Raw genomic sequence first — 18,560 nt, forward strand, 5'->3', positions numbered from 1 at the left:
GGCCCGTGTCAACGCCCCGGCAGCGGGGCCGGGCCGGGCGGCGGGCTCTAATCCGGTTAGGGGGGATTAGCGTGCAGGTTTAAAGGCCGGAGCGGCGCGGGGAAGGGGTGCAGGAGCGCCGGAGAGAAAGCGGCCGCCGCCGAGCAGCGGGGCACCTCGGCCGGCAGCGTGTGAGTGAGTGAGCCCGGGGGCGGGCCGGGGGCGGCCGTCCCACAGCCCCGCCACCGCCCGGGGGCTCCGGCCCCGGCGCCCTCGCTACCCAGACGTAACCTTTTGTACTCATTCCCAGCGCGCTTCGGCAGTGTAAACGATGCCAGCCATCAACATCGAGGACCTGAGCGAGAAGGACAAACTGAAAATGGAAGTGGAGCAGCTCCGGAAAGAAGTGAAGCTGGAAAGGCAGCCGGTGAGCGGGCGCGGAGAGCGGCCCGAAGGCGCCCGGCGGGGCCGGGTGTGGAGCGGGGAGCAGCCCGTTCCTCCCCGGGCGGCCGTGCGGGGGCTCGGGCGGCGGCAGGGGCGGCGGGGCTGTGGGAGCCGCTCCTCCGTAGAGCCCCGACTGTTTTGGGACGGCCGCGGTTGGCACCGACGGGTCCTGCCACCGCTTTGGGTCGGGGCCGGGGACGGCGCTGTGGGCACAGCAGCGCTAACACCGCCGAGGAGCGCCGCTCCTTCCCGGGGGTGACTGCGGAGCCCGGGGCAAGGAGCGCACCACCCTGGGATAAAGCGCCCCGGGGGGCTGGCACGGGCCTGCCCGCCGGGCTGTTCCCAGTGGATTTGGCACCCCTTAACTTCCCCTCCCCGTGAGTCCCTGGCGCCCAAGGCCGGCACAGGGCAGCCTTGCCAGGCGAGGGAGGAGCACGTCGCGCTCGGCTCCCCGCTCCTGTAGGCAAAAGGCACTGGGGTGCTAGGGGAGGATGGTCCCCCCACAAAGAAGCCAGGGGAGCCCTGTCGCGGCACTCCGCCCTGCCCTGGCCCGTAGCTGGGTCTCGGCCGCCCGCGTCCCCGCCCCGCTTCCCATGCTGTGCAGTGCCCGGGCGAAGAGCAGGAGCCAGAGCACCGCCCGTGCCCAGCCGTCACCCACCCAGCCTTGTTCCATAGAAATACTTATACATTTACACTAATTGTTCCTTCCCACAAATACTTTCCCCTTAAAAGTTTATGGGTTTGTACATTTTCTATAGACGAGAGATGTGCAGAACTGATCTTGGTCCTATGTTTTTTAAAATTTTTTTCTTTTTTTTTTAAATTCTGCATGCCAGCAGAAGCAAATTACACCTAAAAACCGCTTCTAGCTAGGACCAAAAATACATTTACATGTGGGAATCAGTAGCATTAGTCATGATGATTTTTTTGAAGGTCTAGGTTTTAGCCCAGAAAATAAGAATGTTGGAGTTATGTTTTAGTTGTGAGTTAGGTGATTGTAGATGTTACGCTATGGTCTAAAGCTCCAGCAGCATTGAGGGCTGGACATCCAGCTAATGTAGATATCTATATGGTCCCTCAGAGACATACTGAGATACAACTGAAATACACTCTGCAGGATGTAAAGTTTTTGAAATAATAATAATTTTTAATACTTGTCTACATTTTTGGAATAAACCAAAACCCTGATCACTTTAGGAAAATGGATATTTTTCGATTTTCCTGTAGTAAAGCACAGACAGCATGCTCAGTTTTACCAGTGCATTGTAACAGAAGTTTCACTGTGAGAATGAAATCTGTGTTGTAGTTTCCAGAGTCCCCTGGTACATTTATGGCTGTTACAGGGATAGGGAAATGCAGAAACCAAATTACTGTTGGTACCAAAATAAAAATGTCAGCCAAAATTTTCTTGACCCCCACTAACATCTTTACAGAATAAAAAGGAACTGTCCTTAGGAATGAATAAAAATTTCTAAATGTTTATTTAAGCAGGCTTTTTTCTTATAAGTGAAAGTGATCCTGACAGTGATGACTGAAGTAAAACAAGCACTGGTCCTTCATATACTTTGGCATGCAACTTTACTGTGGTGTTAGGTGCTCTAATTTGAATGAAAAAAGTTTGCAAGGTAGAGAAGAACAAGACACATGTAATGGGATTTGTAGATCCAGCTTCTTCTTTGCTCTAAGGCAGCTAGATCTTATTTTATGCACTGTTTAGTTGGGAGTTAACTCTGTTCTTTCTGATAGCTTAAAGCTTAATTTTTCACAGGCCATGCTCTGTTGTCTGTGATACAGCAGGTAAATTTCTCTTGTTGTAGTCTTACCTTTGAAATAAACTATAATTAACAGAGGAGGCAAGGTGCCTGAAATTAGAAATAGTAATCATCTAGTGGCCTGGCGAACAGCTGGTTCCTGCTGCTGGTTCTGCACAGCTGTACCACTGCAGGGCCTTCAGGTAGGAAGGGAGGAGGTGTGTCCTCAGGCATGTCAGGTATTCGAGCATCTAGGGACAGTTTCTGCTGACACAGGGAGCACAAGATGTGTGTGCACAAGGAACCTCAGGAGCCCCAGATGTTCACTTGTGCACCTTCAGACTCCACAGACACCATTACCACGTGCTCCTGTATCAGTGAACAGAAACTAAACACACTTCTTCTCCAAGAGTGGGTTCTATGCAGGCTTACCTTAATCAGTGCTAGTTTGGTATGAATGCTATGGGAAGTGGTATGGTCTCATAACACAATAAGCTATTTTATTAACCATTCTTCGAAATAACTCCAGGTAAACAGTAAATAAATTGTCTTTCCTAGTTAGACTCTCATTCAAGGTGCATCACTGCTATAGCAGAACTGCAAAGTAAGAATTTGGATTACCACTTAAAAATCGTTGCTGAATGTTTTGTTCGTGAAAAATACATAAGGCCATAAATACTTTGAAACTGAATTGAAAGTCACTAACCCTGAAACTGTTGACCGGCCGTCACGCTGGTGCTGAGGGAAGAGTGTGATCCGCAGCTTAATTAAACTAGATTGTGTTCATAATTAGCCAGGTTTAACTATGCAGTGACTGCTGCTCGGAGTGGAGTTTACATTCTCAGAGAAACTCACATGTTATGTCAATATCGGGCTGTGAAAACAGAGGAAGGAAGCTGAGTCTGCACGTGCTCAGTGCTTATGTTTGGTGGCAAAGTGAATGAGAATGTAAATTCACTGACAGAATGTAATTTCCCCCTCTGATGAGCACTCCCCACGGCCGTAACGCAGCCACTTTTCTGTCCTTTCCCTCGAGGTGTCCAAATGCTCCGAAGAGATCAAGAACTACATCGAGGAGCGGTCGGGAGAGGACCCGCTGGTGAAGGGGGTTCCCGAGGACAAGAACCCCTTCAAGGAGAAGGGAGGCTGTGTCATCGCTTAGGAGAAGGGACCCCGCGCCTGCCCCTGGAGCAGACATTCCTCCCGTACCCTTAGGGAGTCACTAGCGTATTCCCACCGCCGCCGGCCCGTGTCGAACGAGCGCAGGAACGGATTTCTTTTTATTTTCTATTTCTCCTTACAAAAATATAGAACCCCTCACGAAAGCTGCCGAGCCCCGCGCCGGCCGCTGGGCAGGGCCGGCTGTGGCCCGCCGGCCCCTGTGGCTGTCCGGGGCCCGCTCGCCACCCGCTTGTCGGTCGCTTCATGGCTGTTCGTTGGCATTAAAGAAAACCTGCCCGTAACCCGAGAGCTGCCTGACTTGCTGCGGGGCCGAGAGGAGCGGGAGGAGGGGCGGGGCGGGGCGGGGCGGGGCAGGGCTGCCGGGGCGCCCCGGGCCGGCTGTGGGGCTGCCCGGGCCTGTGCCCGGCGGCGGGACTCGGCCGTCATGGCGCTGAGGAGCTGGGCGCGCCTGGGCCCGGCGCTGCGCCGCCGCAGCTCGGGGCCGCGGGACGCCGGGGAAACTCCGCAGCACCGCCGCTTGCGGGAGGCCCTCCGGAAGGTAGCGAGGGGGGAGCGGCGGGCCCGTGGGACACCCAGCGAGCAAGGGCAGAACGGCTCGGGGTGCGCTCAGATAAGTAAACTTCCCTCTGCCGAGGCCACAGACGGAACCGTGTGTTCCCTGCCTGAGACCTGCCGGGCACTGCAGCCGTTCTAGGGGCGCACGATAATAGGATAAGGACACATAATGGGAGCCTCCTGCAAAACTAAATCCTAAACCAAGAGGAAACGGCGCGTTTCTGGTAACGTAGAGTGTAAATTGAATGCCAGATGGCAACCTGCAAGGAACAGTAGTGCTGGCGAGCTCTGTGTATTCCCGTCAGCGAGGTCAGTGTCACCTGTAGACACCTGTAGATCTCTTGTAGACACCTGTAGATCTCCTGTAGACACCTGTAGATCTCCTGTGGACACCCGTAGGTCTCCTGTGGACACCCGTAGGTCTCCTGTTAGATCCCCGTGGTACTGTTAAAGGCACCTGCCAAAACCAGAGAATGAGCCGGGTCGGCTGTGGGGAGCCCTGCTGTGGTGGCCGCCGCGGGGCCGAGCAGCGGTGGAAAGAGACGTCCACCTCTAACCTATGAACCGCTGAGCAAAGTGCTGGAGTTCAGTACCTGCTGCAAGGGCCAAACAGCATTATTGTGGCCACAACATAAGAAAAAACATCCAATGGGTTCAGAAGAAGGGAATGTAAGGACCTATCTCAGATTGACCTGTCGGCAGGTTTCCAAATTTTAGCTGGTTGAGCAGCGCTCTGTTATAGTTTTCTTTAAACAGTACGCTCTGGATTGCCAGATACTGGCTTTTTTACGTGAGTTTGGAACTATGCCGTCCTATCTTTTGTGGATGCTGTTGAAAATTACTTGCAGAATCTTACATTTCCATGGATAAACTTATTTTTTAACAAATTTCACCTCTTCTCCAGTTCACTGTGGACAAAAGATAATGGAGTTAATTGAGTCGTGTGATGTTTACCTCAGGTTTGGTTTTTTTTAGGCATTAACTATCACACTTCCAGTGTTAAAATATCCCAAACCTAGTGTAATTAATCAGGTTTTCTACCACTGAGATCTGTTATCATTGAGCTTTGGGAGAAGGGGATGCATCTTCTGTGTTATAAAAAAGAAACCCAAGCAAGAAGGGAAAGAGGTACATGACCCGTCACTTTCTTAGTAAATTAGTTTTGTTACTCTACATTCCTGGACTCTTTAGAGAGATAAGATGATGCAGAAAGAACCAGTAGAAGCTGGAAATGAATCCTTCTCTCTCACCTGGATTAATAGTGTAGAATTTTTTTAGCTAATACCACTGTATCAAATTTGCGCTGATTCTGTCTGGAGAGAGCGTTCATGCATCTGTGTATCTGCAGAGCTATCTGCCTGATGAACTTGTTCCCTGGCACACTGCTCTTCATTACCTGCCCAGGGACAAGAACTGCATTAATAAAATGCTAATGTCCTGAACACAGAGGACAAGGCCGTATCTTGTGAAGATGGTGATCTGGAAGATTTTAAGTCCTGCTTCTTTGTCATAGATAGGTTAAGGCACACACTGTTTAGTATCTCAAGTATTTGCAGCTGTGTATTTATTGAGGACAGGGAAGTAGCTATATTAATGTCTGCTAGTGCAGTGTCTGCTGCACTGCTGTGTGACACAATGTTTGTTTTTTTTTGTAAAACTTTCCCCTCCCTTGTTTTTATGCCCACCAAGCCTACTGAAGTGCAGATAACAGTATGCTCTACATTGCTGGGTTCAGTGCAGATAATTGCATCATGGACTAAGAGGGAATGTGATACTACATTTATCACATAAAGCCCTGTGATGAATATATTGTAGAATAAATCACAGCAGGCAATATAAACCTGCTTTTTTCATTGTCTTGCATTTAAAAAATGATTATGTAGCGCTTATTTTAGATTTGCTCTGATCATTTCAGAAAAAAAAGAAAAATCACTATGTCAAATCCAGTCTGATGTTGCTCACACAAAGCTTTTAGCAATCAGTGTTTGTTTTGGCTTAAGTTAAGCATGTCTCAAATGACTTTAGGATAAATGGTAAAGTGTGCCCAAAATTTTTGGGAGAGAATGACAATTCAGTATATGCAACAAATTTTAAGTACTCCTGTTATATATTCTGGGACCCCCTTTCCAGTCGCTAAATCCAGATGCAAGTACCAGGGGAATCAGAGGAATGAGAAGAGCAATTCCATGAGTAAGAACTGGTTGTTTGTTTGCATAAATTTTATTTTTTAGTATATTAATTTAACGTACTTTAAATGATCTATAATTTCCCAATTGTTCTGAGCAGGATGAGGAAGAGACTCTTATAATTCCAGGGGGCTGTTTTTAGCAAGGGTATTGAAATAATCCTGTGAGTGGTTTCCTTTACAGCTTTATAGGTCACCACCCTTCCTCTTGGAAATTGAAAACATACTTTTTCTTAACTTGTTGAACAATGCTTGCAGCACACTGATATCCTACAGCTTGCTTCAGTAATTAGTATAACTGGTTTGAAGAAAAAAAGGTTTAAATTATTCTGTGTATGTCTAACAGTACTCATATACATACAGAATGTATATGGGCTGTCTATTTGTCTTTTTCGCTGGCATTACTAGTAATAAACTTTGGGAAATGGTGAAATTTGACATATATTTGGCTAGAGTTGCATGTAATATAAATGACACTCCATTTTATGCCCAGTGGTGACTGAGTATAGTTACACTGTGTTGTGTATCTGTAGGATGATAATTTCCCCTATGACAATGAGACTCCACCAAAGGACTCTGCTACTTTGTTTGCCACTCTTGGCTTTTATGTCATGAGTTTCTGTTTATTATTATATAATATAATATATTTTTTGCAGCTGTTAACGTCTCTTCATATTAGAGCATGCAGTATCTGAATTTAATATTGACACTTCCTTTAACTTTCTGGTATAATTTCTGTAAATTTTCCATCAAAATAATATGGCTCTTTCTGACTACCTGCAAAATAATGAGGGGTGACCACTGGAGCACTTTGGATGGAGTTGGTTTATTCATCGTTGTAAGAAATCATAAACCCCTGCCACAGGACAGTGAAGTAATATCTTGTTGGTATTACAAAGAATCAATTAATTGCTCTCTTCTCACTAAGCTAGAAGAGAAAAAGCACACAGCTGAATCTGAACAGTACATGACTGGCACCTGTAATTTTAAAACCTAATTTATCATACACCTGAATTAAAAGCTTCAGGAAGAAAACATTTAGATGTGGCACTGGTAAGGCTCAAAGATTCTGCAGTAACTGCCCTTCTGTCTAAGGGAAGCAAAACATATTCCCTGATTCTGGAGTATTGCAGTATTCTTTTTCATCTTGTGTCTGACAGAAACATTACATAAACCTTTAGGGGCTAATTCTCTTGCCAATAATTTTTGGTAGCACTTTATCAGAGAGGAAATCTTCATAATTGAATTTTGTTGTTATTGGAAGAGGCAGCTGAAATACACCTCTATAATACGAGAGACCATCCAGTACACCTACTAGTGCCCTACCAAGAAGTGCTTTTGAATCAGTGTAGGAGAACAGGAGAGAAAAAAAAAGGAAGAGCTTCAGCTTATTTAAGCAAGCTCTTAAGAAGGGTTTTCTTATGATTGGAAAAATGTCACTTTCTGTACAAATGCTTCGGTGTGTAGCAAAAGTGCAATAAAGGCAATTTTGTAATCAGTGCTCCTATTTGTTACTTATCGTCAGAGTAATGCATGTATCTGAGATTGCAGTTGTTGTGTCCTAACACTGTTCTGTTTTGGTTTTTTTTCCTGCCCCATATCAATGTTAGAACAAATTTCCACTGTATCTAGTTAGACTTTTCAGTGAACGGTTTTTAGTAGAACTATGCCTAGTGGATATTTTTGTGTCTCAGATCTAGTTATTATATTGCTTTATCATTGCAACATTTGATTAGGCCATACAGTTATGCATTTATGACAACTAAAATTGTGTCTTAATAAGCAGTTTATGACTGAGCAAACACCTGGAGTTGATACAGGTTTTGTCTGACAGTTCAGATGTGAGGGTGTGGGCTGCAGTGAGAGAACTTGTTTTGTTCCTACAGGGATGTAAGCCAGAGTCGGATGGAGGACACACACCCCAGCATCCCAGGTGGACATTGCGCTATATCTCATCAGCATCTCTATGTTGGAAAATAGTCAGCCCATATAAATTCTGAATATATGATTTGCAGGAGCAAAAAAAGATGGTCAGTTGCTCAGTTCTGTATCTCTTTCATAACTCAATACAAGGAGCCTGGATACTATTCCAGCATCCAGAGCTCCTGTCATCCAAAAGGTTTGTCCAAGACCAGTGCCTGGATTGGCACAGCACACATTTTTGACCTTGTAGGACTAGCCTGGTTTGAAAGCATCCGCCCTCAGATCCTAGGAATAGCTGTGCCCCCAGCACTCGCTTTTTCACAAATTTTGGGATCCTCCCTTTTCTGCCATACCCTTGGATAGGGAAGTTGAAGGGGTTGTGGTTGTGAGTGTGCAGGGACTGCCAAGATGCTCAGGTCTGCACAGGAGGGGTTTGTCTTTGTAACTGTCTTTGGAAAAATGACATAAGGAGAGAGAAGGTGTTGGCTGGGATCATGTGTGTTCCTTCCCGTCTTGAGCTGCCTTCTAGCCTCTCATTCCTCAGGAAATGGTTGAGCAGGGCTCAGTTCCAGGGTGGTGGGCTGAACCTTTCATTTTCTTAGTATGGGGATGATGTGTGCCCTCTCTGCTTCAGCAGTAGGGCTCCCAGATGTGCCACCAGCTGCATAGGGTGGAGGGCAGAACATGCTTCTGCGCTCCCTGGCAAACTTGTAGCATTTTAAGATTTCAGTAAGTGTTGGCAAAAACTTTGTAGTTGATTCGGGATTTGTATTTTTTGGTTTCCCATGGTAAAAACTGTAGCCAGATGTATGGGACCAAAAGATAATCAGCACTCAGATTTCTGAACCAGTAATCAGCCTTGCTTTGTCTATTAGGTTTGTTGCAAGGAACTGCATTGCAGTGAAAAGGAAGAAACAAAATTATTTAAACAGAAGCATGTATAGATACTGACAGATGGATAGGCCGGGCACAATTGAAGAATACCTATAAAGTGCATGCTTTTTTTCCATGGAAATTCAGATTTTGTAAAAATAGATGGGGATAGGTATGTTTTATTACACAATGAGAAGCTGCCAACTCTTACATTATAGTTCCCTCCACTTTTTTTTTTCCCTGTGAGAAAGGGAAAGTTTCATTTAGTTACGCTGGTTCCTGTATTTGGTGATCACTGCAGTCTTTGGTATCCACTGCAGTAGCAGATTGCAGATTACTTTGTTGCCTGTGGCACAGCTTAATTGAAGGTACAAAAAGGAATTGTGATGCTCTAACTAATCAGTTTTAAATACATGTATTTCCCATTTTATCTTTTCCAGCTATTAGGAAAATTTTCTGGGTTTTTTCCTTGAATAAGCCTACTCAATATTGTTTTAAAATCCATTGGAAACTTCTCTGGAAGGTCAGTTCTGGCCACAGCTATGTGCAACAGTATTGGAGAAACCCACTTTCTTTTTCCTTCTCAGTGATGTATTCCAGCTGGCTTGAAGTATCATCTTCATCCAGTAGTTTTTTTTCTCTGTGTGGGCTACATCTTGTCCTGCAGGCAACAAGTAAAGCAATTGGCTTCTGCACGTTAGATGTATGAAAAGTTGGGGAGATCAAATGTTTGAAAAGCCTAAGTCAAAATTACTTCATTTTTGTTCTTTATTTTAATTATCAGGATATTCTGCTTCTAGGACATTTGTTCTGCCACACATTTTTCACAGGGTAAGGAAATGGATGTCTACTTTTAAACTGAACTTTTTCAGTTCAATCCCATATCATCACGGAAATTGTTTTCTTGGCTTGTTTCCAGAAACAGTCTGATGACAGCTCAGAGTATGAAAGTTTCCATATCATGACTGAGGCTCAGCCTCAAATCCCATATGCAATTCTTGTAGCTGGTCATTTGCCCAGGTGTGTCACATGATATATTTGGCTGAGAAGCCAACTGGGAATATTGAGTAAGAGGTGCATTTTGTATCCAAATACCAAATTTTCTATATTGCGGGCAAGAGACTTGTCTGTGAAGCAGAGAAGTGTTTTGGCAGCATCTGGGACATTTGCTATCTTGACAAGACCCCTTGCATAGCAATGAGTTACATTTTACATAGATCTCCTAGTGAGCTCCAGTTAGTTAAAAACATACTAATAATGTATGTTTTTATAGGACAAGTAAGGGCTATCCCCCTTGTTTTAATTAGTATTAAACCCAAAACCAGCAAAAACAACCCACAAACAACCCCCCATAAATCCACTCACAAAGAAAACAATCCCCAGAAAACGGTCCTGCAAAACTTCCTGAAGACCTTTGACCTGTACTGGTGGTGCATCATGAAAGAGGAAGCCGTAGGCTGCAGCTTCGCTCTCTTAGATTACTGCAGACCACAGGCAAGCTTGTAATAATGGATTTTGCTTGCCAGAAGAAAGTGCACTGAATGAGCAGGCAAGGTTAGCACTGCAGGGAACATTTTCTGGCTGCTGTGTGGTTAAATCATATTTGTTTAATGGGGTTATTTTTAGCCTGTTGTGGTCTTTTAAGTCACATACTGCCTCTGCTTCTGCAGCCGATGTCATCGCAGACTGAATGACTGCCTCTTCTGCTGGGGCACTGAGCCTGTCAGGCCAGGCTCACCCCCACCAGGCTGGGTGATCCAGGCACATGGGCAGCTCCTGCCTTCTGCTAGGGTCTCCTAGCATGTGTCCTGGGGACTGGAAGCACAGCACTGCCATCCATCCTGCCAGTGCTGGAGGGACTTCATAAATGCAGGAGGGACAGCAGGACATGGTTTTGCCTACTAAGTGCCACAGACATTCTCATCAGTGAGCTGCCATGGCAGAAGCTCAGTCTCTCCACAGCATCTCCAGTAGCTGACAGCTACAAGGAGCTGACCTGCTGCTCTCATGCACCTGTGTTCTCCCTAGATCTGTTCTGAATGTGTTTCCACACCTCAGTCTCCTTCCCTGTGCCCTTTCCCTACCTTTCTGATGAGTATTACTGGGAAAGGATTGTCCATCAAACTTTATTTAGGGATTTGGAAGAGTCCTGAGAGAATTAAGGAGGGCTGTGACCTCCAAGCCCAGGAGTGAGAAGAAATGAGTAATATATTCTGAGAAACTCATTCAGGTGTGCTTGGGATGGATGCCTTGGGGGAACCAAGATGGAGATCAACATGTGGGCAGCTGCTCTTTGGGCTTAGGACTTTCTTCTTCCACATGCTTCTCACAGGGTCATGACATGGGTGTTTATTTTTAAATTAAACTTTTTCAGTTCAACCGCATATCATAATGGGAAGCTTTCCCCAGGTCCCTCTGGGGAGCAGCTGAGACGACCTGCACAGGCTGCATGTGTGGCCAGCCAGGAGCTCAGGAGTGGGGTCCTGGCTGCCTTGCAGCCCTGGGGTGGGTCTCTGTGTCCAGGTTTGGTAGCACCCATGGGTTTTCCCACCTCAGCTTTGCCTTGTGTCTTTCTACCTTGACTGCAGCACAGTGCTGCTGCAATGCTGAATTGTCTCACTGTGCAGTCATTGCTGCTTGTGGTTTTGATTAAAACTAAAGGACAAATGTTGTTTTGAAGGCTGTTAATTATTTGCTTTATTTATTTCTGATATGGAAAGAAAAGGAATCTATGGCCTATTACCTCCTGTTCAAGTCATTGCTGTGCTAATGTCTAGGTATAACCACTCAGGAACTGCCATTAGTCATTTGTTGTTTATTTATTTGCTTTTTACATTAAAGATCCTATTAACTGTGTCATCTTTGGTTATTATATTAATAGAGCTAAGTTCAGTTGCTGTAACTTGATTTAAAGGGAAAAGAAAATTCTGCTCCTAACATAAAATGGAACACTTATGCCATAAAATCATAGAATCATAGGATGGTTTGGGTAGGATAGAACCTTAAAGATCATCTATTTCCAGCCCCCCTGTGACGTTGGTCGCTAGATCAGGTTGCTCAAGGCCCCTTTCAACCTGACCTTGAACACCTCCAGGGACAAGGCATTCACAACTTCTCTGGGCAACCTTTTCCAGTGTTTTACCACTCTCTGAGTAAAGAATTTCTTCCTAACATCTAATCTAATCCTGGCCCCATAGACTCCATTTAGTTTTCTTAATACAAAATACCTATTTCTTAGACATTTTCTCTTGCTTCTCTACTAAATTAGTCTAATCTCAGCTGAGCTATAACTCACAGGAAGCTTTAGTAAAAAATTGTGTAATTTTTAAGAATTCAGTTTATTGTTTCAAAATTAATCATCTTGTGAATAGTGTGCTGAAACTGTACGCTGTACAGTCTGACAAGGAGTACTTAGAAGAGGTAGTGTGTGTAGAACTGGTATGGTCTTTAATTTCTGAATTACATGATAGAAGGTAAACATACTGGTGAATAATGAAAACTAGTCTTTAATTGCTCTAAAGGACATCTGTACATACTCTCAGTACCCAAATTAATTCAGATACAGTTTCTACTGTTGTAGAATGCATTTACTTTAGAATGCAGAACTAAATGGCAATTACTAATGTTTGTGGTTAGTTGATGGTACAATATCAGCACAAAATACTGTGCATCAGCATCATATATTTTTGTTACTTATTTAAATAATAGACTAAGTTTCAGTGGAAAATAGTTGGAACTATGGCAGTGATTTGGGAGGATATTTTTATTGCTTGTTTCTGAAGAGAAATTAAAATTACCTGTTTCTAAAAAAAATCTGAATTTATGTCTCTGTCCCCTCTCCAACCCTGCCATGGCATTTCCTCAGTCCTGGGAAGGAAGCTACAGGTGCTGTTTTCACAAAACTTTGTCAAGACAGTTTCTAGTGAAAACACTTATTTTTCTTACCGTCATTCAACATGAAGTGAATTTGTTGGCTTGATCCATTTCCGACTGGGCAAGTATCCAGAGTGTTTTTAATAATTCACAGCTGATAACAGCCCTTAGGCCATTTTTTTGAGGATTCCCAGAGAGCAGCCGGAGCTCATGCTGGGATGCAGGATAAACCAAGGCTGCCTCCAGAGCCCAGTCCTGTAGGTTTGTATCTTCAGTGTTTGGGTGAAGTAGCATGAGAAAAACACCAGCCCCATAAATGAAACTTTCTCTGCCCTTGCTGTCAAGAAAATAACAGTTTTTGTTGTGGTTTACTGGTACTTCAGCAGGTGGGAAAGTTATATGGCTCCTTAATCAACTCTACATCCCAAATGCCAATGAGATTTGGCAAGCTAGATCAGGTGGGAAGATTTCTTTTGTGGCTGGGAAGATCTGTCAGATGGCATCTGTAGTACGCAGTGCTAGATATTTCTACTGATAGAAGTTTTAGATCTTGTTATAGTTGGTATTCTAGTGATGGAAGTCTATATGCTGGCACCCATGATTTCCATGTTTCTCATGATGAAGCATATATAAATAAGCAGACCAGCTGCTCACATACTGCTGAAAGCTCACTTCTGTATAATTGCCAAGCACTGCACGGATACCTTAGGGTTTAAGTTAAGGTGTCTACATAATATGTGTCTGAAGTTCAAGTATAAAATACTTTTTTGGGGGCACAGATGTGAGGAAGTTGCTAAAGGCAAGGGACAAATGAGATGGTTATATACAAAGCATTATTTGACCTGTCTTCAGCAAGGTTTTAAGCAAATGTTAAATTTTATGATCATTCAGTCACTGATTGCGTGAACCTTTAAAAATCCCTCTCCTTGTTTCAGTGAGCTTTTCTAGGAAGGGATGACAACACCCAGTAATCAGTGCTGAAACAACAGCCAGTTGAGCAGTACTGCAGCTCTCCAGCAATTTGGCTTATGTTTTTATGTGGCTGTACAAGGGAAGGTGTTCCCCCAATCCTCTTATGATTATAAAATACCATGTGTGATTTTCTGCAAGCAATTTGTGACTGAAGCATAAAAGCTTTTGATAGAACTTATTTAAATCCTTGCAAAAACACAGTGAATGGTCCAATAGCTAAGAACAGTACCTGGACTGTGATTTTTTTTCAAATTCTTTTTTTAAGCCCTACACAATTTATGGTTTGTGCAGTGAGGTTGTCTTTGGGGCTTTTATTGTTGTGTCATGCAAGGATGATCTTGTTTTACTCAGCGTGGCAAACGTCACCTGGTAATAAGTCAGTTCTCTGAAGCAATTTGGGTTTTACTCAAAGGCACAGGAGTAAACCTGCAGAAATCATGGCTTAGTCATTCAGAATCTGCTTAACTTCAAAGGTAACTTTGTATGTAGGCTAAAAACCACTTGGCCCAGTACCAGCTATACCAAATAAAACTCTATGTTAGTATATTCACCACATATTTTTGCCAAGATCCATCAAAACGCCGGAATAATTTTTTGTATGCTCTTTCAGATATTCCCCTGGGTGTTATCCAGTGAGTATTGCCAGATGCTATTACAGCCAAAAAGGTGTTTCACCACCTCCAACATCGAGGGTCAGCATCTTAGGATCTGAGCATATGGGATATGGCAATATAGAAGAGAAACGTGAGCTCTCCTAGATAGGATTTTGCCAAGTATTTTTTTACTAATGATCATTAGGCCTGTTTAAATCAATAAAATTTATCAATATCAATAACATTAAATCAATATAACAGAGGGAGAGAGATAATAATTACCAGATGAGTTGAACAGTCAGTATACAAACTTCTCAAAATTTGATGAGAGAAGTGAAAAAGTGATTTTTCTGTTACCAGGACTGAAGTATGCTTATTTCTGTGGCCAACTGGAAGGCAGAAAGTAGCCATATATGGGCTGAAATTCTCCAAAGAATGTGCAGTAAATAGATAGTTTGGAAGAAGGTTGTGCAGGGTCTCAAGAACACAGCAGTCTAGGAGGGAGAGGATTCTATTTCCAGCTCGAGAAATAGTTAGCACCACAGGACTTGTTTATTTAGTGGGGAAAGAAGACTAAGAAGAGTAAGTTCTTGAAATAACAAATTCTCTCTTCATGAAATAGCCTAGTAGTAAAATCATGGTCACAGGTTAAGTCATTACCTTTCTATTGGGAACTGGTGTTTGTTTTGGTAGGGTTTAGTTTGGGAGGAGGATGTTTCCCATTTGGACCCCTCGTGAGGCTGACCGAGGTGTGTGGTGCTCTTGGCTGCATGGCAGAAGCAGCCTGTGCCAAGGCCTGGTTTGGGCTGCAGAGGCTGGTAGAGGTGGGCACGATCCCACTGCCTCATGATGAGCTGGAAGGCAGCAAGAACAAACCTGCAGGCTGCCCACTTTACTCCTATTCCATGGCCGTGGAAATCTGGGACTTCGTGGAGCAGAACACTCAGCTCTGGTGCCCTGAAACCTGAAAGTGTTGCTGAATGTAGTGTCTGTACTCCAGATGTGTTTTGCTCGTAGAGGCTGGAAAGGAGCACTGCAGCCTTAGCAGTGTAAGGGCTGTAATCAGGCAGCTTGGGACGCTGACTTTTGGAAGGTGTGCAGCACTAGCAGTAGCACAGTCAGGAGTTGCTCAGGGACTCGATTTGGGAATATTATAAATTCTGGAAGAAGATCATACTTTTCCAGTACATGTTCTGTCACACTTGTGGGGAGGTCTAAATACAGACTAGATTTTAAAGCCCTGAACAGCACCAACTTCCTTGAGAGTGTTTCAAGCAAAGAGAGAGGAAATTGAGACAAACTTTGAAGAATTCAAGATTTTAGAGAAACTAAGGCTTTAATTAAAAATAAGCTTTGCTAAAGCTAATTAAAATAAATAGATGGGCCTTTATAAAATTAAAGGTAGATAGAGAGTCCTTGCTAAAATTAGAGGTTAATCATTGGCTAATAACTAATTGTCTGTCAACATTATGCTTGTTTGGCTGGGCTTATAATGAGAAACAAAGAATCTGGTAAGGAACTTCAAGAACGTAAGACAATTGCAAATCAGAAACTCATTGAAGACATGAAACCAGGAGCCCAGCCAAGGGTCCATTTGTCACTTTTCATTGAAGAGGTAGAAAGGTCAGAACGAGGAAGAGCCATATCCCTTCCTCCCTGACCCCTACTCATAAAAGGACCACCAACCCATTTTAAAGAACAAACTACACATGCTTAATTTTTTTTTTCAATTAGCATATGAAGTGGAAAGTGGGTGGCAACTGGGTTATGAATATGTATTTGTATTCAATACTTCTGTAAATAAAAAGCCTGTATTCACCTGTATTTAGGGCCCTGTGTATTAAGGGGTGACCCAACACACCAGCCCAGTGCTGCTAATAAAGATACACTCTGTAACCCTGAAATGGTTAAAGAGTCTTTGTCCATCTTGGTTGGATATTGATACTAGATCACATCCATATTTTGGTAATCAAAATGAATCTCTTCTGCTTGACTTTCTTGGTACTGTGTATGGTCATCAAGGACAGATCAACGTTTTTTGACAAGGTTCTTTGGAGGATAATCCAGATTTCATCTCCTGTCACTTTCTAGAAACTGTACCCAAAAAAGTAACTAATAATGGGAGAAAGAGCCATTTCCATAGACCTAGGAGAGGCTTAAATTAGCCCTGGTGGCCTGTTCTTGTAGTAATTGCTAAAAGAATTATTTACATTTGCTCTATTACATTTGTTGTAATAGTTGTGGGTGAGTGGAGAATAAGGATATCCAACAGGAAGTAAGAAAATTAGTGGGCTTTCAGATTTTTTCCCTGTATATTGTTCTTTCTTTTTCTTCTTGAATTACAATTTTTAGGTGAAAGTAGTCAAAAGTTTTTCTGTAGGATGCCTGTGTTTATAACTTTTATGATTTGTTTTCCAAATCTAGATCATTGACAAGGAGATTAATCCCTTTGTGGACAAGTGGGAAGAAGAAGGACAGTTCCCAGCACATAAAGTGTTTAAAATTCTGGGAGAGGCTGGATTCCTTGGTGTGGATAAGCCAACAGGTAGGCAAGTGTATAACGCCTGACTATTGATAGTGATAGACTCAATACATTAATTCACTTTTGCCCCAGGTCAAAGCATGGGTTGAAATTCAGTGGAAAGTTTTATATTTCTCATACACATGCTGGATACAAACTCTGCAAATACACAAAATAACATTGTTGAGTACTTAAGTTGATTTTCCTCTACTGTATGACTGTTATTTTAAAATTAGGGAAATTAACATCACTTCAATTTTCAAGAAAAAATCTTAATAATAACTTTTCTTCTGGATCCAGATATGTATGAAATAATCCAGATCTTCATTAAAGAGACCACAATTTGTAGGCATTGGAAGTGTTTTAAGATTTGGCTTATTATACTTTCTGTACATGCAACCTCTCCATCATTTCAAAGGATGAGGATAGTGTGACCTTTAGGCTGTTATCCCCTAGATTGTCTTTAAAATGCACTATTCCAGCCCATAGAAGTCTGAACAGAACAGGAAGCTGATGACACAGAGAGCAAGTTTTTGCATGTATGTGTATATATGTAGGTGACACAAATAGTACAGAGGAATAGGAAGCATTTCTGCTCATCAGCTAGGATACATATTCTGCTCTCTTTTTTGTTTATATGTGATATAATAGATACTTGCTTTCTTTTCAAATGCTACTCATACCTGTTCAAGTCAGAATTCTCAGTGATTTTTTTTACCCCAATTTTCTTACATTCAGAGCAGCCTGAAGTGATAGTGTTTGAACAGTTAACTGCAAATAATTTTCTATATGAAGCAGGTTACACAACCTTAGCTATGCCACACCATATCATGATGTTGCTAAAGCAGAGGGTTCTGTGCAACAAATTATGGCTTGTTATCACCTAATTTCAAAGAAATATTCCCTTGTGAAATGAACTCATATTTTTATATTACAGTGTAGAAGTCTGTCCCACAGCTTCTCAGCTGTTAGATCTCAGAGAACTGTTGGACTGTGATTGTCTGACAAATCCAATTAGGTTTGAGCTGGTATTTCTTTGCAGAAATGCTGACAGTTCAAGATTATGCTTAAGATCTATTTAGAGGACAAATAGGATTACTGGGGGAGAGAGAAAACCACTTCTACTTTCTGCTGTAATTGTTTGATAGGCAGATTTGGATTGCATCTCAGTGGGTCTCCTTCGCATTGCTGATATTCATGTTGGCTGTAATAAGGGTGTAATAAGGTGTAGAAAGGGTGCATCACACGGCTGACAGATTTCAGTTCTGCCGTCTTATAGTCCTCGCAGGACATGCAGAGGCTTCAGCTGGGGTAAGGAACCTCAGTGCTTGAAGGTATTGCATGTAATTTTATGCACATAAAACATTACAGAGGTGGGAACTTTGTATAATGATCACAAAATAGCTGGACAGAAAATAACTGGAGTGAAATCTAGTGAAGAAGGGACTCGTGGAGGTAAAGGTGGCACAGAAGGTTGCATGTGCTGATTACATTTGTCATACTCATGTTTATGACTATTTTAATTTCAGCTTTGATGTTTGTATCTAGCTGTTAATGTAGCTTATTTGACCTCTGCAGTTACATTTTATGAAAGGTATAAAAATTTGATAAAATCCTCAGCAACCTGTGGTCCATCTCAGCTCAGTATTGTTGGGGACAGAAAGTGCACCATCTCCTTGGAAGATGCTGTCTTTACAGCATTTTGTTGT

At 43.1% G+C, this 18,560-nt stretch overlaps 2 protein-coding genes across 3 annotated transcripts in view; both read left to right on the plus strand.

The window, feature by feature from the left end:
* The first annotated feature begins 3 nt into the window (after positions 1 to 3).
* On the plus strand, positions 4 to 3,637 carry LOC131575987 (guanine nucleotide-binding protein G(I)/G(S)/G(O) subunit gamma-11). Of its 2 annotated transcripts, none has more exons than XM_058832177.1 (3): positions 4 to 174; positions 290 to 406; positions 3,211 to 3,637. In XM_058832177.1, the coding sequence occupies exons 2-3, from the start codon at positions 311 to 313 to the stop codon at positions 3,334 to 3,336; spliced, it is 222 nt and encodes a 73-aa protein (XP_058688160.1). In that variant the 5' UTR covers positions 4 to 174; positions 290 to 310; the 3' UTR covers positions 3,337 to 3,637. The 2 variants fall into 2 exon arrangements, with proteins under 2 accessions (XP_058688160.1, XP_058688159.1); XM_058832176.1 differs by having other exon boundaries at positions 8 to 170.
* A 78-nt stretch (positions 3,638 to 3,715) lies between these two features.
* LOC131575275 (probable acyl-CoA dehydrogenase 6) overlaps positions 3,716 to 18,560 on the plus strand; it is a 77,856-nt gene continuing 63,011 nt past the window's right edge. The window contains exons 1-2 of the mRNA XM_058830467.1: positions 3,716 to 3,894; positions 16,755 to 16,875. Of these exons, the coding sequence (XP_058686450.1) occupies positions 3,781 to 3,894; positions 16,755 to 16,875 (235 nt within the window). The 5' untranslated portion in view covers positions 3,716 to 3,780. The remainder of the gene's footprint in view (positions 3,895 to 16,754; positions 16,876 to 18,560) is intronic.

This window comes from Poecile atricapillus, chromosome 2, assembly GCF_030490865.1.
Source record: "Poecile atricapillus isolate bPoeAtr1 chromosome 2, bPoeAtr1.hap1, whole genome shotgun sequence".
In the NCBI taxonomy this organism is placed as follows: domain Eukaryota; kingdom Metazoa; phylum Chordata; class Aves; order Passeriformes; family Paridae; genus Poecile; species Poecile atricapillus.

Excerpts from the sequence above, each read along its gene's own strand:
- LOC131575987 (XM_058832177.1), top strand. The coding sequence starts at position 311 with ATGCCAGCCATCAACATCGAGGACCTGAGCGAGAAGGACAAACTGAAA. Across the intron at positions 407-3,210 it reads TGAAGCTGGAAAGGCAGCCG|GTGTCCAAATGCTCCGAAGA; the intron begins GTGAGCGGGCGC and ends CTTTCCCTCGAG.